This window comes from Nerophis ophidion, linkage group LG21 (genome assembly GCF_033978795.1).
Source record: "Nerophis ophidion isolate RoL-2023_Sa linkage group LG21, RoL_Noph_v1.0, whole genome shotgun sequence".
In the NCBI taxonomy this organism is placed as follows: Eukaryota; Metazoa; Chordata; class Actinopteri; order Syngnathiformes; family Syngnathidae; genus Nerophis; species Nerophis ophidion.
Window position 1 is genome coordinate 3511175 of NC_084631.1, and position 20000 is coordinate 3531174.

General features: G+C 42.3%; 1 protein-coding gene across 1 annotated transcript in view; it reads left to right on the forward strand.

Moving 5' to 3' along the window:
• LOC133539587 (uncharacterized) overlaps window positions 1–20000 on the forward strand; it is a 198440-nt gene that overhangs the window by 125592 nt on the left and 52848 nt on the right. Inside the window, exons 5-7 of the mRNA XM_061881608.1 lie at window positions 4257–4747; window positions 4838–5235; window positions 9370–10077. Of these exons, the coding sequence (XP_061737592.1) occupies window positions 4257–4747; window positions 4838–5235; window positions 9370–10077 (1597 nt within the window). The remainder of the gene's footprint in view (window positions 1–4256; window positions 4748–4837; window positions 5236–9369; window positions 10078–20000) is intronic.

Sequence of the window (20000 nt, forward strand, 5' to 3'; positions counted from 1 at the left end):
TTCCCCACTCATAAAATTATACATTTTTATTTTTATTTTTTTTTACTTTTAACACTTAAATTTCAAGATTAACTTCCGATAGATCCGTCTATTTTAAGTTTGAACTATTATTTTGTTTGTTTTATGCTCTTTTGTCAAAACGTTGATGTTTTTATATGGCAACCACACAACATACGCCATATTTTTTCCACATAAAACATTTTAAAGTGATCATTTTTAAGTAATAATTCATTATAACATAGATTTTTTTGTCCTTTTTTTTGAGCAATGGAAAAAAAAACGAAAATAAAGACAAAAGGAACAAAAAAACAGCTTGCATGGCAGCTTTGTGTCAACATTGCCACTTTTTCTCATTAGATTTCACCTCATTCCACTTTTTTTAAATGTTTTTATTTTTATTTTTGCAATACTATCAGTTCTGCAATTTTTGCAGAATGTGTGGCTGGCCGGTAAACGATTAGCTGCGGGCCGCAAATGGCCCCCGGGCCGCATTTTGGACACCCCTGCTGTAGGAGGACAAACATGACACAAACCTTCCTAATTGAGAGTATTTGGCGCGTGCCATTTTCTCCCACTAATTTCGCAAGTCCTTAAACGCACCGTTGTTGGTTTACATGTACAGCTTTCCTTGATGCCGCCACAGAAAGACGTGTTTTATGCCACTCCTTCTTTGTCTGTATTTGTCCATCAAACTTTTTATGCTGTGCGTGATCACACAAAAGTGCGCTTTGTTGATGTTATTGACTTGTGTGGAGTGCTAATCAGGCCTATTTGGTCACTGCATGGCTGCAAGTGGGGCCGTATAGCTCAGTTAGTAGAGTGGCCGTGCCAGCAACTTGCGTGTTCCAGGTTCGATCCCCGCTTCCGCCATCCTAGTCACTGCCGTTGTGTCCTTGGGCAAGAAACTTTACCCACCCGGCACCTCAGTCACACCCACACTGGTTTAAATGTAACTTAGATATTGGGTTTCACTATGTAAAAGTGCTTTGAATCACTAGAGAAAAGCGCTATGTAAATATACTTCACAAGCTAATCGATGCTAACCTGCTATTTATGCTAGCTGTATGTACATAATTATCATTATGCCTCGTATTTCAGATATATTCAAGCTCATTTTATTTGCAGTTTCTGTTTCTTTCAACTTCAACACACACATCTTTGCCTTCGGCCATTCTAAGAAAGTCTTTTCCAGGAGTTTTCTCACCCTCTGAAAAGCCTCTGTTTTAGTCATGTTTCCTAATGTTGTCAAAATGTGTAAAATAAATATACATTTTAATGGTTCAGATCCTACCTGTCAGAGAGGTCCTTCTCTGTCAGGCTGGGGGACTCCACCTCTTCTTTTGCCCAGCTTTACTGTGGTGTCCCCCAGGGATCTATTTTAGGCCCCATCCTGTTCGCTCTTTATCTCCTCCCTTTTGGAGATATTTTTAAAAAACATGGAGCGTTTTATCACTTTTATGCAGATGACTGCCAAATTTATATGCCAATTTCAAAAGGCCACGGCCCCCTGTGTATTAGCCTGTGGAAAAATGTAATGTTGATATTTACCTCAAAAGGCTGCAAATAGAAACTCACCTTTGTAATTTCGTTGACTTTATCGTTGCAAATGCATCTGCAGGTTATCCATACATCTCTGTGCCATGTCTGTCATCGCTGATCAAATGTGGAGACACTCTGGAACATTCAATGGGGGTCTGGCGAAAGATTTCTTGCCAGTGGTGCAACTTGAATCCCTCCCTGTTAGTGTTGTTACACCCTCCGACAACACACCCACCAGGCATGATGTCTCCAAGGTTCCAAAAAATAGTCAAAAAAAACGGAAAATAACAGAGCTGAGACCCGGTGTTTTAATGTGAAAATGAAAACGGTGGGTGTGTTACCTCGGTGACGTCACATTCTGACGTCATCGCCTCCAGAGTGATAAACAGAAAGGCGTTTAATTCACCAAAATTCACCCATTTAGAGTTCGGAAATCGGTTAAAAAAATGTATGGTCTTTTTTCTGCACCATCAAGGTATATATTGACGCTTACATAGGTCTGCTGATAATGTTCCCCTTTAAAGGCCTACTGAAAGCCACTACTAGCGACCACGTAGTCTGATAGTTTATATATCAATGATGAAATATTAACATTGCAACACATGCCAATACAGCCTTTTTAGTTTACTAAATTGCAATTTTAAATTTCCCGCGGAGTTTCCTGTTGAAAACGTCGCGGAATGATGACGTGTGTTTGTGACGTTATTGGTTGGAGGCGACATATTAGCTCAGCACCACTTACGGCTAAAAGTCGTCTGTTTTCATCGCATAATTACACAGTATTTTGGACATCTGTGTTGCTGAATCTTTTGCAATTTGTTCAATTAATAATGGAGACGTCAAAGTAGAAAGATGGAGGTGGAAAGCTTTTAGCCTTTAGTCACACAAACACACGGTGTTTCCTTGTTTGGAATTCCCGGAGGTGAAGCTTTACTATGGATCAGAGCGGTCAAGCGAACATGGATCCCGACTACACGTCAACCGGCAGTTTTCGGTGAGAAAATTGTGGTAACAAGTCGCCTCTTACCGGAGATCTACGGAGCTTCTGTCCTGCTGCTGCTCCGTGACTTCCCTCAACACACCCGTCAACACATCCATAGCCACACCTCTCCGACTATCAGGTACTATATAACTCACTAAAACACTAGCAACACAATAGGCAGATCAGGGATTTCCCAGAATTATCCTCGTAAATGTGTCTAAAAACATCTGAATCGCTTTCACTGCAATCGCCTTTTTTTTTTAAACTTTTTTTTTCTAGTCCTTCACTCTAAATTTCCTCATCCACGAATCTTTCATCCTCGCTCAGATTAATGGGGAAATTCTCGCTTTCTCGGTCTGAATAGCTCTCGCTGCTGGTGGCTATGATTGTAAACAATGTTCAGATGTGAGGGGCCCTACAACCAGTGACGTCACGCGCACATCGTCTGCTACTTCCGGTAAAGCAGGGGTGTCAATCTCAAATACAGAGTGGGCCAAAATTTAAAACTGAACAAAGCCGCGGGCCAAAGTGGAACAAAATTAACCTTTTAGTGTCCCGGAAGAGTTAGTGCTGCAAGGGGTTCTGGGTATTGGTTCTGTTGTGTTACGGTACGGATGTTCTCCCGGAATGTGTTTGTCATTCTTGTTTGGTGTGAGTTCAGAGTGTGGCACATATTTGGAACAGTGTTAAAGTTGTTTATACGGCCACCCTCAGTCTGACCTGTATGGCTGTTGATCAAGTATGCATGGATTCACTTATAAGTGTGTGCAAACCGCATATATTATGTGACTTGGCCGGCATGCTGTTTGTATGGAGGAAAAGCGGACATGATGACAGGTTGTAGAGGACGCTAAACGTGGTGTCTTTAGCCACGCCCCCAATATTGTTGTATGGGTGGAATTCGGGAGAAGGGTTGCCCCGGCGAGATTTTCGGGAGGGGCGCTGAACTTCAAGAGTCGCCCGGGAAAATCGGGAAGGTTGGCAAGTATGAGTATTATAGGTGAAGGCAGTGTTAAAGCTGCACCGCCCGCTGTACAGTACTGGCGGGCCAGCTCCAATGTAATTTGATATTTCCTCAAGGGCCAAATGAAATTAGACGCCGGGCCAAATTTGCCCCGCGGGCCAGAGTTTGACACCCATGCTCTAGATCAGGGGTGCCCATTACGTCGATCGCGAGCTACCAGTCGACCGCGGGGGGTGTGTCAGTCGATCTCCAGCCAGGCTTTTAAAAAAAATAGACCTAAAAATGAGTGATCATCAATCTTCACCAAGACGTCACTTAAATGACATTCACGGTACCGGAGGGTCTTGTGAGATGACGCTGGCTGCTGCAAGATCATTATTATGAAAATATGACCCAGAGGAAGGCGAGAAACACTTTTTATTTCAACAGACTCTCGCGCCGTACCTTCCGTCAAAACTCTAAAGGCCGACTGCACATTTCCTATCTTCACAATAAAAGCCCTGCTTCATGCTGCCTGCGCTAACTAAATACAGAGTCTCGGAAAACTGGCGTGCACAAGCGAGGGTGTTCATCTACCACCGGGGGTTCCAAAACAAGGCCCCCGCGGCAATCGAGGGAACATAGTCTGTTCCATTTTCAAGAAGTGTTCAGTTCTCATGCCGGCATTATATAAACACCACACCCAGCGCATTGGAACATGTGTCACATACCGTCATTAAAATAATTAATACAGCGATTAAAGACCTTTTCATTTTCAACTTGTTTCTCCAGGTGCCTCGCAGCCGCCCCGGGAACCTCGATTTCCCAAGAACCCAAGACAGACGCCGACCAAGAATCCGATGACAAAATGAACACAGGCTACAGCAGCCTGAGCACCACACTCTCCATGAGAAATGTGCCTCCGGATCAACTTAACGAATCCCGTTACGGGATCCGTAAAGTATCCCTGGTGCGTGAGACTGGCAGTGCCGCCACACAGGGGACTGCGGACTTCAACAGAGCAGAGTCGAATGGGACAAGTCTTGGCTCAGACTATGACTGGAAGAATTCGATTGATAGTGCCTCCAGATATGCATCCAAAAGAGAAGAACCCTTTGACGCTCTGAAATACAGACTGTCTGACACCTACTCCTCCTCTGTCCTCCCTGAGGCCACGTCATACAGCTACACTGGCAGCAGAACTCAGAGCGAGCTGGCCCGAGAGCCGGAAGGTGACTGGGGGCGGAGCTCTTTGAGACAGGAGGAGTCTTCTGCACCTGCAGGTGAAAGCAAGAAACGGTGGGGAGGGAGAGGCAGAGAGAATTAATCATGCAGGGACTCACACTCGCTTTCTGTTTTTGGCTTCTCTGCAGACGACCCGGAGGCATTCTCTTTTACTGGAGTCTTTAAGGCCACGCTGGTGGAGCTCGACGACCCGGCGACCTCCTACACGCCCCCGGCCTCCCCCGACACGGACGCGTCCCACCAGTACGACATGGAGACCCTGAAGGACACGCTGAAGAGCATGGGGTCCACGCTGAGGCCGAGGAGCATGGGTCTGCGGGGACCGCCGCCGGTCCTCCATTCCGCGCTCCCCCCGATCGGCGAAGAGGTCCCCAGCCCCGTCACCTCTGACGTCTCCAGTCCCAAGAATAAGATGCAGGCCGGGTCCTCTGCTGAGGCCCTCAATGGAATTTACACTCTACCTCCCAACCTGGGCCTGAAAAGCTCCACTAGAGACACACGATCCCCAATGGAGTTAATGAAGAAGGTATTACATCTGAATTTTCTTCTCTTTGCTCTATCAACAGAACATTAGCTTTGGGCATAATAGGTGCACTTTGTTTAGTCAGAACCGGCAGCACAAGTTGACAACAAGTCAACTCAAAGTTTAAGTGACAGTTCAAATGGAATTAACCAAATTTCTGTGTTTTTGTACATGATCTGTTTCAACCAGGAGTCTCAAATTTGTGGCCTGTGAGCCCCTTAAAGGCCCATATTTTGGGCCACAGGCCCATAATTTGTGGCCCGCAGGCTCATAATGTGGCTAGCAGGCCCATATTTTGTTGGTCGCTGACCCATATTTTGTGTTCGCCCCACCGCAGGCCCATAATTTGTGGTCCGCCGGCTCATAATGTGTTGCCCGCAGGCCCATATTTTATTGACTGCAGGCCAATAGTTTGTGGACCACTGACCCATATTTTGTGCCCCACTGCATGCCCATGATTTGTGGTCCGCAGGCCCACATTTTCTTGACTGCAGGCCCATAGTTTGTTGACCACTGATCCACATTTTGTGCCCCACTGCAGGCCCATAATTTGTGGCCCACAGGCCCATTTTTTCTTGACTGCAGGCCCATAGTTTGTTGACCACTGACCCATATTTTGTGTTCGCCCCACCGCAGGCCCATATTTTTGTGACTGCAGGCCAATAGTTTGTGGACTACTGACCCATATTTTGTGCCCCACTGCATGCCCATGATTTGTGGTCCGCAGGCCCACATTTTATTGACTGCAGGCCCATAGTTTGTTGACCACTGATCCACATTTTGTGCCCCACTGCAGGCCCATAATTTGTGGCCCACAGGCCCATTTTTTCTTGACTGCAGGCCCATAGTTTGTTGACCACTGACCCATATTTTGTGTTCACCCCACCGCAGGCCCATATTTTATTGACCGCAGGCCAATAGTTTGTGGACCACTGACCCACATTTTGTGCCCCACTGCATGCCCATAATTTGTGGTCCGCAGGCCCACATTTTCTTGACTGCAGGCCCATAGTTTGTTGACCACTGACCCACATTTTGTGCCCCACTGCATGCCCATAATTTGTGGTCCAAAGGCCCACATTTTCTTGACTGCAGGCCCATAGTTTGTTGACCACTGATCCACATTTTGTGCCCCACTGCAGGCCCATAATTTGTGGCCCACAGGCCCATTTTTTCTTGACTGCAGGCCCATAGTTTGTTGATCCCTGACCCATATTTTGTGCCCCACCGCAGGCTCATAATTTGTGGTCCGTCAGCTATAATGTGTTGTCCGCAGGCCCGTATTTTCTTGACTGCAAGCCCGTAGTTTGTAGACCACTGACCCATATTTTGTGCCCCACTGCAAGCCCATAATTTGTGGTCCACCGGTTCATAATGTGTGGTTGGCAGGCCCATATTTTTTGACTGCAGGCCCATATTTTGTAGACCACTGACCCATATTTTGTGCCCCACCGCAGGCTCATGATTTGTGGTCCGTCGGATTATAATGTGTTGGCCGCAGGCCCGTATTTTCTTGACTGCAAGCCCGTAGTTTGTTGACCACTGACCCATATTTTGTGCCCCACTGCAGGCTCATGATTTGTGGTCCGTCGGATTATAATGTGTTGTCCGCAGGCCCGTATTTTCTTGACTGCAAGCCCGTAGTTTGTTGACCACTGACCCATATTTTGTGCCCCACTGCAGGCTCATAATTTGTGGTCCGCAGGCCCATATTTTATTGACTGCAAGCCCGTAGTTTGTTGACCACTGACCCATATTTTGTGCCCCACCGCAGGCTCATAATTTGTGGTCCTTCGGATTATAATGTGTTGGCCGCAGGCCCGTATTTTCTTGACTGCAAGCCCTTAGTTTGTTGACCACTGACCCATATTTTGTGCCCCACTGCAGGCTCATAATTTGTGGTCCGCCGGATTATAATGTGTGGACCGCAGGCCCATATTTTATTGACTGCAGGCCCATAGTTGGTTGACCACTGACCCATATTTTGTGCCCCACTGCACGCTCATAATTTGTGGTCCGTCAGATCATAATGTGTGGCCCGCAGGCCCATATTTTATTGACTGCAGGCCCATAGTTTGTTCACCACTGACCCATATTTTGTGCCCCACTGCAGGCCCATGTTTTGTGGTCCGCCGGCTCATAATGTGTGCCCGCAGGCCCATATTTTCTTTTCTGCAGGCCCATAGTTTGTTGACCACTGACCCATATTTTGTGCCCCACTGCACGCTCATAATTTGTGGTCCGTCAGATCATAATGTGTGGCCCGCAGGCCCATATTTTATTGACTGCAGGCCCATAGTTTGTTCACCACTGACCCATATTTTGTGCCCCACTGCAGGCCCATGTTTTGTGGTCCGCCGGCTCATAATGTGTGCCCGCAGGCCCATATTTTATTGACTGCAGGCTAATAGTTTGTGGACCATTGGACCCATATTTTGTGCGCCACTGCAGGCTCATCATTTGTGGTCCGTCGGCTCATAATGTGTGGCCCGCAGGCCCGTATTTTCTTGACTGCAGGCCCATAGTTTGTTGACCAGTGACCCATATTTTGTGCCCCACTGCAGGCCCATAATTTGTGGTCCGTCAGCTCATAATGTGTGGCCCGCAGGCCCGTATTTTCTTGACTGCAAGCCCGTAGTTTGTTGACCACTGACCCATATTTTGTGCCCCACTGCAGGCTCATAATTTGTGGTCCGCAGGCCCATATTTTATTGACTGCAAGCCCGTAGTTTGTTGACCACTGACCCATATTTTGTGCCCCACCGCAGGCTCATAATTTGTGGTCCTTCGGATTATAATGTGTTGGCCGCAGGCCCGTATTTTCTTGACTGCAAGCCCGTAGTTTGTTGACCACTGACCCATATTTTGTGCCCCACTGCAGGCTCATAGTTTGTGGTCCGTCGGATTATAATGTGTGGACCGCAGGCCCATATTTTATTGACTGCAGGCCCATAGTTGGTTGACCACTGACCCATATTTTGTGCCCCACTGCACGCTCATAATTTGTGGTCCGTCAGATCATAATGTGTGGCCCGCAGGCCCATATTTTCTTGACTGCAGGCCCATATTTTGTAGACCACTGACCCATATTTTGTGCCCCACTGCAGGCCCATGTTTTGTGGTCCGCCGGCTCATAATGTGTGCCCGCAGGCCCATATTTTCTTGACTGCAGGCCCATAGTTTGTTGACCACTGACCCATATTTTGTACCCCATCGCAGGCCCATAATTTGTGACCCGCCGGCTCATAATGTGTGGCCCGCAGGCCCGTATTTTCTTCACTGCAGGCCCATAGTTTGTTGACCACTGACCCATATTTTGTGCCCCACTGCAGGCTCATCATTTGTGGCCCGCTGGCTCATAATGTGTGGCTCGCAGGCCCATATTTTCTTGACTGCAGGCCCATAGTTTGTTGACCACTGACCCATATTTTGTGCCCCACTGCAGGCTCATGATTTGTGGTCCGTCGGATTATAATGTGTTGCCCGAAGGCCCGTATTTTCTTCACTGCAGGCCCATAGTTTGTTGACCACTGACCCATATTTTGTGCCCGACTGCAGGCTCATAATTTGTGGTCCGTCGGCTCATATTGTGTGGCCCGGAGACCCATATTTTTTTGACTGCAGGCCCATAGTTTGTGGACCACTGACCCATATTTTGTACCCCACCGCAGGCCCATAATTTCAATCACGCAAGCTACATGACGTGGGAGCATCTTTCCGGCCTTAATAGTGTCCCATGCATCCTGGGTGGCTAACAACCAAATATATTATCCCACTCTTGAATCCTACTAGAAAGAACACTAACAATAGTGCAGACCCAAAATTACAGCACAGCAAACACACATTGGGCAGCACAAAATGGAACATTCTATAAGCAAACCATGATGGGTTGTCATTATTTTTTTTACATTCATAATGATAAGGCCTGTCATAACTCAAGAGTCGCTATAACTGCTGGTAGAAGTAGTTAACAAGTGAAGTCTTGTGGTTAAAACGTGAAGTATTGTGCTCAAATTGAATGAGAGACCCCGAGAGTGTGAGGCATACCCACCCTAGCCTCTGCCAGATGACTTGAGAAATAGGTTTAACTGCAGCTATTTCAAAGGCTCAACTCTGACCAAGTTTTTGTATCACCAGGATCTGCCCGGGACGAGAGCCGCGCCCCTCAGCCCCAACCGAGCGTCAGCCACCGCAAGTGTTGTCATGAGGCAATCCTCCAACAGTTCCGACGATTCCAACGGACAATCCGCAGCCTCGCGCCTGGACACCAGCGTCATCTTCGCCAACTACCGCTCTTCCTCGACTGATCACAAACAGGAAAACGGCAAGGTCCACCAACCAGTGACCCGCTCCGGTTCCCTGCCCAGTTTTGGCTCGTCCAGCCTACTTAAGGAGCTCAGCGAAGTCAACACCACAACAGACTCACCGGGTTCTCGCTTCGAACGCTTATCCTTCCTCATGAGCTCCCCGCCCTCGTCAAGCTTCTCGGGCGGAGCTGATGACCTCAGCAGTCGCTTGGGTCGGTCATCGCTGCAAAGCAGCACCACGCCACCTTCCGGAAGCCTCATCAGCCCCTCTACTTCCTTGGAACATCACAGGTTGTTCCCCACCACAGAGTCCTCCGTATCTAAGTTTGGGCATACTTTGGGTCAGGGGATGGGCACCCAGGCACTGAGCACCCAGGCACTGATCACCCCTACTCTGCAGAGGAGCTTCAGTCAGGATTCCATCCCAGTGGGCACCCAGAAGAATTTTCCCACCCAAAACAACCTGTCCAGGGGGTCTCAAGTCCAGGCACCTGAGCCAGAGAGGCACGTAAAATACAGAGCCTTCCCAGATGCCTATGTGAGTATGACCATGTTCATTCATAATCCAGATTCCTTCTCTAATCAACCTACAATAATTGCAACATCGGGCCCTCAGAAGGGGTCCACTAATCATCTCTCAGAGTCTCGAAGTCTTGCTCATGCGAATACTCGGCGAGTTTAGGCAAACCACTAAGCTCACATTCCAGAAACACCCACGCTTCGTCAGGGCTCACGCAATACAATAATGTCCTCTGCGGTAGACAAAGGACAAGATGGACCTTATTTAGTCCACAATGCCCAAATTGTGTGGTTGCAGTGCGGACACAAAAAGTCCCGCAAAAACAAGGTAAAAACACGTGAAAACAAAAGGGAAACATTAAATAATATGAAGGCTACGAAAGACATTAAGAGAGCGCAGAGCTGATGCAATCCACTGCCACTTCAGCGGCGCCATTTCTACATACAGCTACAAAATGAAAACAGAAAAAAAAACACAAAGAATTATAGAAAATAATACACGTACGAATGCACAAAGCATGGACCAACAACACAACAAAAACACAATGGCATAGCATAGCTCGGTTGGTAGAGCGGCCGTGCCAGCAACTTGAGGGTTGCAGGTTCGATTCCCGCTTCCGCCATCCTAGTCACTGCCGTTGTGTCCTTGGGCAAGACACTTTACCCACCTGCTCCCAGTGCCACCCACACTGGTTTAAATGTAACTTAGATATTGGGTTTCACTATGTAAAGCACTTTGAGTCATTAGAGAAAAGCGCTATATAAATATAATTCACATAATTCACAATCCCTACACCAGGGCTCGGCAACCTAAAATGTTGAAAGAGCCAGATTGGACCAAAAATACAAAAACAAACCTGTCTGGAGCCGCGAAAAAAATTAAAAGCCATATTACATACAGATAGTGTCATGTGAAGTGAATTATATTTATATAGCGCTTTTTCTCTAGTGACTCAAAGCGCTTTACATAGTGAAACCCAATATCCAAGTTACATTTAAAGCAGTGTGGGTGGCACTGGGAGCAGGTGGGTAAAGTGTCTTGCCCAAGGACACAACGGCAGTGACTAGCTTGGCAGAAGCGGGAATTGAACCTGCAACCCTCAAGTTGCTGGCACGGCCACTCTACCAACCGAGCTAAACCGAGATATAACTTGAATTATGAGGACTTAAATGAAACTAAATGAGCTCAAATATAGCTACAAATGAGGCATAATGATGCAATATGTACATATAGCTAGCCTAAATAGCATGTTAGCATCGATTAGCTTGCCGTCTTGCAGTGACCAAATATAGCTGATTAGCTCACGCCACACAAGTCAATAACATCAACAAAACTCACCTTAATAGTTGATAGTTTGGTGGACAAAATGAGACAGAAAAAGAAGTGGCATAAAACACGTCTTAGATAGTCGGAGAAATCTATACATGTAAACAAACTACGGTGAGTTCAAGGACCGCCAAAATTAGTAGGACAAAACGGCGCTCGCGAAATAATCGAATCAGTGAAGCATGATTAATATAAACAGTGTGCTTTATAACAATTAGGGAGGTTTGTGTCATGTTTGTCCTCCTACAGAAACCGTATTAAAACAAAAAATATGTTTTTTTTCCCCCTCATCTTTGTCCATTTTTCATACATTTTTGAAAAAGCTCCAGGGAGCCACTAGGGCGGCGTTAAAGAGCCGCGGGTTGCCGACCCCCGCCCTACACCCACAAACAGGCATAACAAGGATATTTTTCTTAGACTTAGACTTAGACTTAGACTTACACGGCCCCCACTTTAATATGAAAGTTTAATGTTAGTGCGGCCCGCAAGTTTTATATGAATGGCGCTTGAGAGCTTTGTGTTATTTGGCTCCAAACTGGCTCTTTCAACATTCTGGGTAGCCTACCCCTGCATTAGTGGAAAAGCGGCAAATGAGTGAAAGCGACGGAGACGTTGCCATGGAGACGAGGGGGTTACGTGCCTGGCTGCAGTCACATTGCGACACCTACCATGAATTGATTCGGCTTAAACAAGTTGAAAAACGTATTCGGGTTTTACCATTTAGTGGTCAATTGTACGGAATATGTACTGAACTGTGCAATCTACTAATAAAAGTTTCAACCTGTCCGTCAGTAATAACAGTCCCCGATAACCTGGACCAATTCAAACCGTTATTACCGTGGCGAAGTTGGTAGAGTGGCTGTGCCAGCAATCTGAGGGTTACTGGTTTAATCCCTAGCTTCTACCATCCTAGTCCCGTCCGTTGTGTCCTTGAGCAAGACACTTCACCCTTGCTCCTGATGGGTGCTGGTTAGCGCCTTGCATGGCAGCTCCCTCCATCAGTGTGTGAAGGTGTGTGTGAATGGGTGAATGTCATACTTGCCAACCTTGAGACCTCGGATTTCGGGAGGTGGGGGGTTGGGGGTTGGGGGGTCAGGGGTGGGGCGGAGGCGTGGTTGGGGGCGTGGTTAAAAGGGGCGTATAATTCACCAACTCGAGTGTTTCATATGTATTTCCTATATATATATATATATATATATATATATATATATATATATATATATATATATATATATATATACATATATATATATATATGTATGAAATACTTGACTTTCAGTGAATTCTAGCTATATATTTATTTTATTATATATATAAATAAAAGAAATAGTTGAATTTCAGATGGCACCTATCAAATACACCGTAATAAAAACACAGTTGTTCTACTAACTGTACTGTGCTTGCTGGTTATTAAAAAAACAACAACACTTACCTTTCACTATTTGAGCAACCTTTGTTCTGCCATTTGCGTACTGGCGAGAGTCACTTGCCGTCAGGTGCGCAACACCACGTAAATCGTTGGCCAATCAAAAAGCAACCCCATAACGCTATAGCCAACATTCACCAGGAGATGGCGGCAGACAACATAGAATCACTCTATTACAGACGGCGTCGCCATGGCTGTAACTTCCCCGTTCTTCTGCTTCATCTTCTTGTGTGTGCAGTTTTTTTATTCAAATCCGTAGATTGGGCAGGCAAGCTGTTTATATAGTGGGAAAGCGGGCGTGAAAACAGGCTGTCCCCACTTAGGTCCGCATAGAGCTCGAGGCTTCCAATTGCGCTGAATTTCGGTAGGAAATTTCTTCCGGGAGTTTTTCGGGAGAGGCGCTGAATTTCGGGAGTCTCCCGGAAAATCCGGGAGGGTTGGCATTAATGGTGAATGTGGAAATACTGTCAAAGCACTTTGAGCTCCTTAAAAAGGGGTATTGAGCGCTATACAAGTCCAACCCATTAACGATTTGTTTTTTTTAATTGTTTAATTTGCTTTGTCTCTCACGATGAACACTATATTTCTATATGATGCCGGATAACACTCCGAGAGCCGTCATTTTTTTGCGCTCGCTATCCAGGTACTTTGCTGGCTATTGTCCAACGACTGCCGTGTTGCTGTAGGGAAGAAAAGTGGAACCACACACATTGCGTACATAACATTATTCTCGGTGCGTTGGCTAAATACAAATATATTCCACAACCCCAAACATGTCTTTTTAAAAGCCGGCAGTGAAGAAAAAGGTTAGGACAACTCCAGGAAAAGTGGGAGATGCGATATTTCTTTGGTGAGCAGGTGTCTTATTTGCACAGAGAAAGTTGCGGTGGACGAAAGATACGATTTGAAACGTCATTATATTACTAAACATGCTGAGGAGTATGCAAAAAAAAATTAAGACATTTTTTTCTCGCGACCCAGCCTCACCCAGACTCTGCATCCATTGAGTTTGAGACCCCTGACTTAGACAAACTGTAATAATCCAGAAGGGAATTGTTCCACACAGTAGTTCAGTTTCAAAAATGTCTCTGAAGTACGTGACCCTTGGCAGAAAACAAAGGTCAGATGCCGAGGACGGTGATTCTCAGGATGTTAAGTATCAGGTATGAAGGCTACACTGCTTGTGAAACTGATGAGCGTCACAAAATCGCAATAAAACGGGAACAGGTTAAGACTTGCAGGAGCTTTTGCACGCGAGTGTCCCGTTTTTTTGGGGGGTTAACTGTTTTAAACAGCCCTCTAAATCAGACTTTGCATTGTAACACACGCAGTTTGTGTGAAGTCTCCTGTTTAAACTCCCAGGCATGTTTTAACAGTTTTAGAAAATATTCCGAGCGCAACGACGACGGGAAGTTTCTAAAGGAAAGTGTTGCTAAACCTGCAAGCGGTAGAACCAGATACTCTGATCCGGCTTTTTTTAATACGCCTCCGCACAGAAGGAGTGTCACAAATGTTGCAAGTAATACTCTAAAGTTTTTATAGCCGTGTTTGGAGGGTTTATACAAACAGCCGCTTCTTACACTGCAAAAAGTCAGTGTTCAAAAACAAGAAAAAAAAAAAATACAAAAATGAGGGGTATTTTATTTGAACTAAGGAGAATTATTTGCTAATAGGACAAGAAAATTTGGCTTATCAAGACTTTCCAAAACAAGTAAAATTAAAGCTGCACACTGCAAAAAGTCAGTGTTCAAAAACAGGGGAAAAAAATTCAAAAATGAGGGTTTTTTTATTTGAACTAAACAACATTATCTGCCAATAGAACAAGAAAATGTGGCTTGTCAAGACTTTCCAAAACAAGTCAAATTAAAGCTGCACACTGCAAAAAGTCAGTGTTCAAAATCAAGCAAAAAAATTACAAAAATGAGGGGTATTTTATTTGAACTAAGCAACATTATCTGCCAATAGGACAAGAAAAATTTGGCTTATCAAGACTTTTCAAAACAAGTAAATAAAGCTGCACACTGCAAAAAGTCAGTGTTCAAAAACAAGAAAAAAAATACAAAAATGAGGGGTATTTTAACTGAACTAAGCAAAATTATCTGCCAAAAAACAAGTAAAATTAAAGCTGCACATTGCAAACAGTCAGTGTTCAAAAACAAGCAAAAAAATTACAAAAATGAGGGGTATTTTATTTGAACTAAACAAAATTATCTGCCAATAGAACAAGAACATTTTGCTTATCAAGACTTTCCAAAACAAGTAAAAATAAAGCTGCACACTGCAAAAAGTCAGTGTTCAAAACAAGAAAAAAAAAATTCAAAAATGAGGGGTATTTTTTTTGAACTAAGCAAAATTACCTGCCAATAGAACAAGAACATTTTGCTTGTCAAGACTTTCCAACACAAGTAAAATTAAAGCTGCACACTGCAAAAAGTCAGCGTTCAAAAACAAGAAAAAAAAATACAAAAATGAGGGGTATTTTATTTGATCTAAGCAAAATTATCTGCCAATAAAACAAGAAAATTTGGCTTGTCAAGACTTTCCAAAACAAGTCAAATTAAAGCTGCACACTGCAAAAAGTCAGTGTTCAAAAACAAGAAAAAAAAAATACAAAAATGAGGGGTATTTTATTTGAACTAAGCAAAATTATCTGCCAAAAAAACAAGAAAAATTTGGCTTGTCAAGACTTTCCAAAACAAGTAAAATTAAAGCTGCACACTGCAAAAAGTCAGTGTTCAAAAACAAGCAAAAAAATTACAAAAATGAGGGGTATTTTATTTGAACTAAGCAAAATTATCTGCCAATAGAACAAGAAAATTTGGCTTGTCAAGACTTTTCAACACAAGTAAAATTAAAGCTGCACACTGCAAAAAGTCAGTGTTCAAAAACAAGAAAAAAATATACAAAAATGAGGGGTACTTTATTTGAACTAAGCAAAATTATCTGCCAAAAAAACAAGAAATATTTCGGCTTATCAAGACTTTCCAAAACAAGTCAAATTAAAGCTGCACATTGCAAAAAGTCAGTGTTCAAAAACAAGAAAAAAAATATACAAAAATGAGGGGTATTTTATTTGAACAAGCAAAATTATCTGCCAATAGAACAAGAAAATTTGGCTTGTCAAGACTTTCCAAAACAAGTAAAATTAAAGCTGCACACTGCAAAAAGTCAGTGTTCAAAAACAAGAAAAAAAATTACAAAAATGAGGGGTATTTTATTTGAACTAAGCAAAATTATCTGCCAATAGAACAAGAAAAATTTGGCTTATCAAGACTTTTCAAAACAAGTAAAACAAAGCTGCACACTGCAAAAAGTCAGTGTTCAAAAACAAGAAAAAAAAATTCAAAAATGAGGGGTATTTTTTTTTTAACTAAGCAAAATTATCTGCCAATAAAACAAGAAAATTTTGCTTGTCAAGACTTTCCAACACAAGTAAAATTAAAGCTGCAGACTGCAAAAAGTCAGTGTTCAAAAACAAGCAAAAAAATTACAAAAATGAGGGGTATTTTATTTGAACTAAGCAAAATTATCTGCCAATAGAACAAGAAAATTTGGTTTGTCAAGACTTTTCAAAACAAGTAAAATTAAAGCTGCAAGCAGCGATGGACGGGACCGCTTTGGCTGCTGCCCCCGCGACCCAAACCCAGGGAAGCGTTAGAAGATGGATGGATAGTAGCTACTATTAGCAAACAGATAGACTTAGCTACTCGGCGTAATATCTTAACATCGACACACTGGCAAAAAGGACATTTTTTAGGAAAATATTGTTTAGAAGCGTTTTTTGCCAACTTCCTGTTGATTTTTGCTGAAGGAAGTGAGTGTCTGAAATGTAGGTGTAAGTCAGACCTACATAGAGGTCTTTGTTTCATGTCTCTACGACATTCCTAACGAAAGTTACAAGTAGTTTTTTCTGTGTTTTTTCTTAGGGGGCGCTAGAGCGCAATTGTGATTTTTAGGGTTTGGTTTTTTTATTAGGTGGCAATTTTTACCAGGCCTGATGTGTGTGTAAAATTTGGTGAGTTTTGAAGCATGTTAAGGGGGTCAAATTACAGCTCGGGGTTTCTGGATGTTGTTGATAAATGGCTTTTGCTTTGCATAGTAGACTTTTAACTTGCATTTTGAAGCTCAAAGAGGCAAAAATTACATTTTTCAGGAAACTGAAAGGGGTTCTTTGAATTTGGCTTGTCAAGACTTTCCAAAACAAGTAAAATTAGCTAACCTTAATGAACCCAAAAATACCTTCAAATAAGTATATACTCAAGTGCACTACTATATGACTACGTATTTTCTATTGTTTCATTGAAAATAAAACAGCAAAGTCCATTTGGCTGCCATCTGTTTTAATTATGAGATGCAAAAGTGTCAAAGTTATGATTTTTTCTTCATGCTCTAAATAAGGAATTATTACTTTAAAAAAGTAGTTTTAAACTTGTGAGTGTTGATGACACAGCTTTGCAACAGTTGATATTCTAGTTTCAAGCATGTTTTACTCAATTTAGCGCCCCCCCGCGACCCCAAAAGGGAATAAGCGGTAGAAAATGGATGGATGGATGGAGGTCATAACAGCTCAGCAACAAGCTGTAATATATTACTGAGCTCATTTAGGACAGGGGTGTCCAAACTTTTTCACACGGAAAAACTTAAGCATGCGGGGGCCAATTTGATATTTTTCATTTTCAAACCATAACAAAATATATGGATTTATTTTATTTTTTTTAATCCTTAGGGGTCCTGGGGAGCATAGAGGGTCTCAGTCACTAAAATGTTAAAAATAAGTCAAATTATTATTTTTAATTCAATGCTTACAGAAAATCTCTATATCAACTTGAGGTTGATATAAAGTAAAACAAATAAAGTTTTATGCCTTTTCTGTCAGACAACTTTGTTTTTTATAGTAAAACTGAAATATGCAGTATTTAGATAGATGGATAGTACTTTATTGATTCCTTGAGGAGAGTTCCTTTATTTAGCAATTAAAGCCCTCAAAGATCATTGATTTTGATTATTTAATATTTTTGAGTAATCACAGTGAAAAGTTAAATAAAATCCTACTAAATATATTTGAGATCCGAAAGGTTCTCCACTCATAAAGTGATGCATTTTATTAGTTTTTTTTAACTTTTAACACTTAAGTTTCAAAATCAACTTCCGATATATCTGTCGATTTTAAGTTTGAACTATTATTTTGTTTGTTTTATGCTCTTTTGTCAAAACTTTGATGTTTTTATATGGCAACCACACAACATATGCAATATTTTGTCCCCATAAAACATTTTAAAGTGATAATTTTTAAGTAACAACTCATTATAACAGATTTTTTGTCCTTTTTTTTTTTTTTGAGCAATGGAAAAAAAAAGAAAATAAAGACAAAAGGGACAAAAAAACTGCCTGCATGGCAGCTTTGTGTCAACATTGCCACTTTTTCTCATTAGATTTTACCTCATTCCACTTTTTTAAATGTTTTTTTTTTTATTTTTGCAATACTATCAATTTTGCCATTTTTAAGAATGTATGGCGGGGCCGGTAAACGATTAACTGCAGGCTGCAAATGGCCCCCGGGCCGCACTTTGGACACCCCTGATTTAGGACCAAAACCCTTAAAACAAGTAAAACACTTACATAAAATCTGCTCAGTGTGAATAATTATCTTATTAGACAGAAAATAAGCAAACATCACCCTTATTTGAGATATTTAATATTGCTTAGATTTCAGTTTTTGCAGTGTAGACATGATAGTGTCCTAAAAATGTGGTAAATATTTGTGTTTTATGCAAGAATTGGATTGATTATTTCTTGTAGCGATTGAGTCAAAAGTGCAGGTGTGAACCCGGACGGGTTTTATGGCTTCATCCTCACTCAAAGGACATGCAGCTTCTGCCGCCGTCATTTCCCTCCCCACCCATTTCAGCTATCCGTCTATGTCAGACAGGCCAGGCCGCGCCTTACTTTCTGTATTTGTCTTAGCTCCAGTTAATATTTGACTTGACAGGCAGACATCTGGCATCCAGAGGAGCTCCCATTCCGGCCGGTGGTGTTTTCATTCAGTTTGTTCATTCATTTGCTGAATGCTGAAGTTGCACATTCCTTACCGGGAGCAAACATCTCTCAGAGTGAGGCAACATAGTAGTTGACGTTAAGTGTCATGTTTCACTTAAGGCAGGGGTGTCCAAAGTGCGGCCCGCAGCTAATCGTTTACCGGCCCGCCACACATTCTGCAAAAATTGTATTGCAAAAATGAAAAAAAACGTTTAAAAAAAAGTGGAATGAGGTGAAATCTAATGAGAAAAAGTGGCAATGTTGACACAAATTTGCCATGCAGGCAGTTTTTTTTTTTCTTTTTATCTTTATTTTTTATTTTTTTCCATTGCTCAAAAAAAAGGACAAAAAAAATCAATGTTATAATGAATTTTTACTTAAAATTATCACTTTAAAATGTTTTATGTGGAAAAAATATTAAATATGTTGTGGGGTTGCCATATAAAAACATCAAAGTTCTGACAAAAGAGCATAAAACAAACAAAATAATAGTTCAAACTTAAAATCGACGGATATATCGGAAGTTGATCTTGAAATTTAAGGGTTAAAAGTTAAAAAAAAAAATAATAAAAATGCATCACTTTATGAGCTCTAATATATTTAGTAGGATTTTATTTAACTTTTCACTGTGATTACTCAAAAATATTAAATGATTAAATTCAATGGTGTCCTGCATTATGTATCTTTGAGGGCTTTAATTGCTGAATAAACAAACTCTCCTGAAGGAATCAATAAAGTACTATCTATCTAAATACTGCATATTTCAGTTTTACTATAAAAAACCAAGTTGTCTTTGACAGAAAAGGCATAAAACCTTATTTGTTTTACTTTATATCAACCTCAAGTTGATATAGAGATTTACTGTAAGCATTAAATAAAAAAAAATAATAATAATTTGACATATTTTTAACATTTTAGTGACTGAGACCCTCTATGCTCCACAGGACCCCTAAGGATTAAAAAAAATCCATATATTTTGTTATGGTTTGAAAATAAAAAAATATATCAAATTGGCCCCCGCACGCTTAAATTTTTCCGTGTGCGGCCCTCTGTGGAAAAAGTTTGGACACCCCTGACTTAAGGTGAAACATGACACTCTACCGATTTTATCCATTTTTAATACGCAAATGGTATTTTCTTACGGCGACTTGTG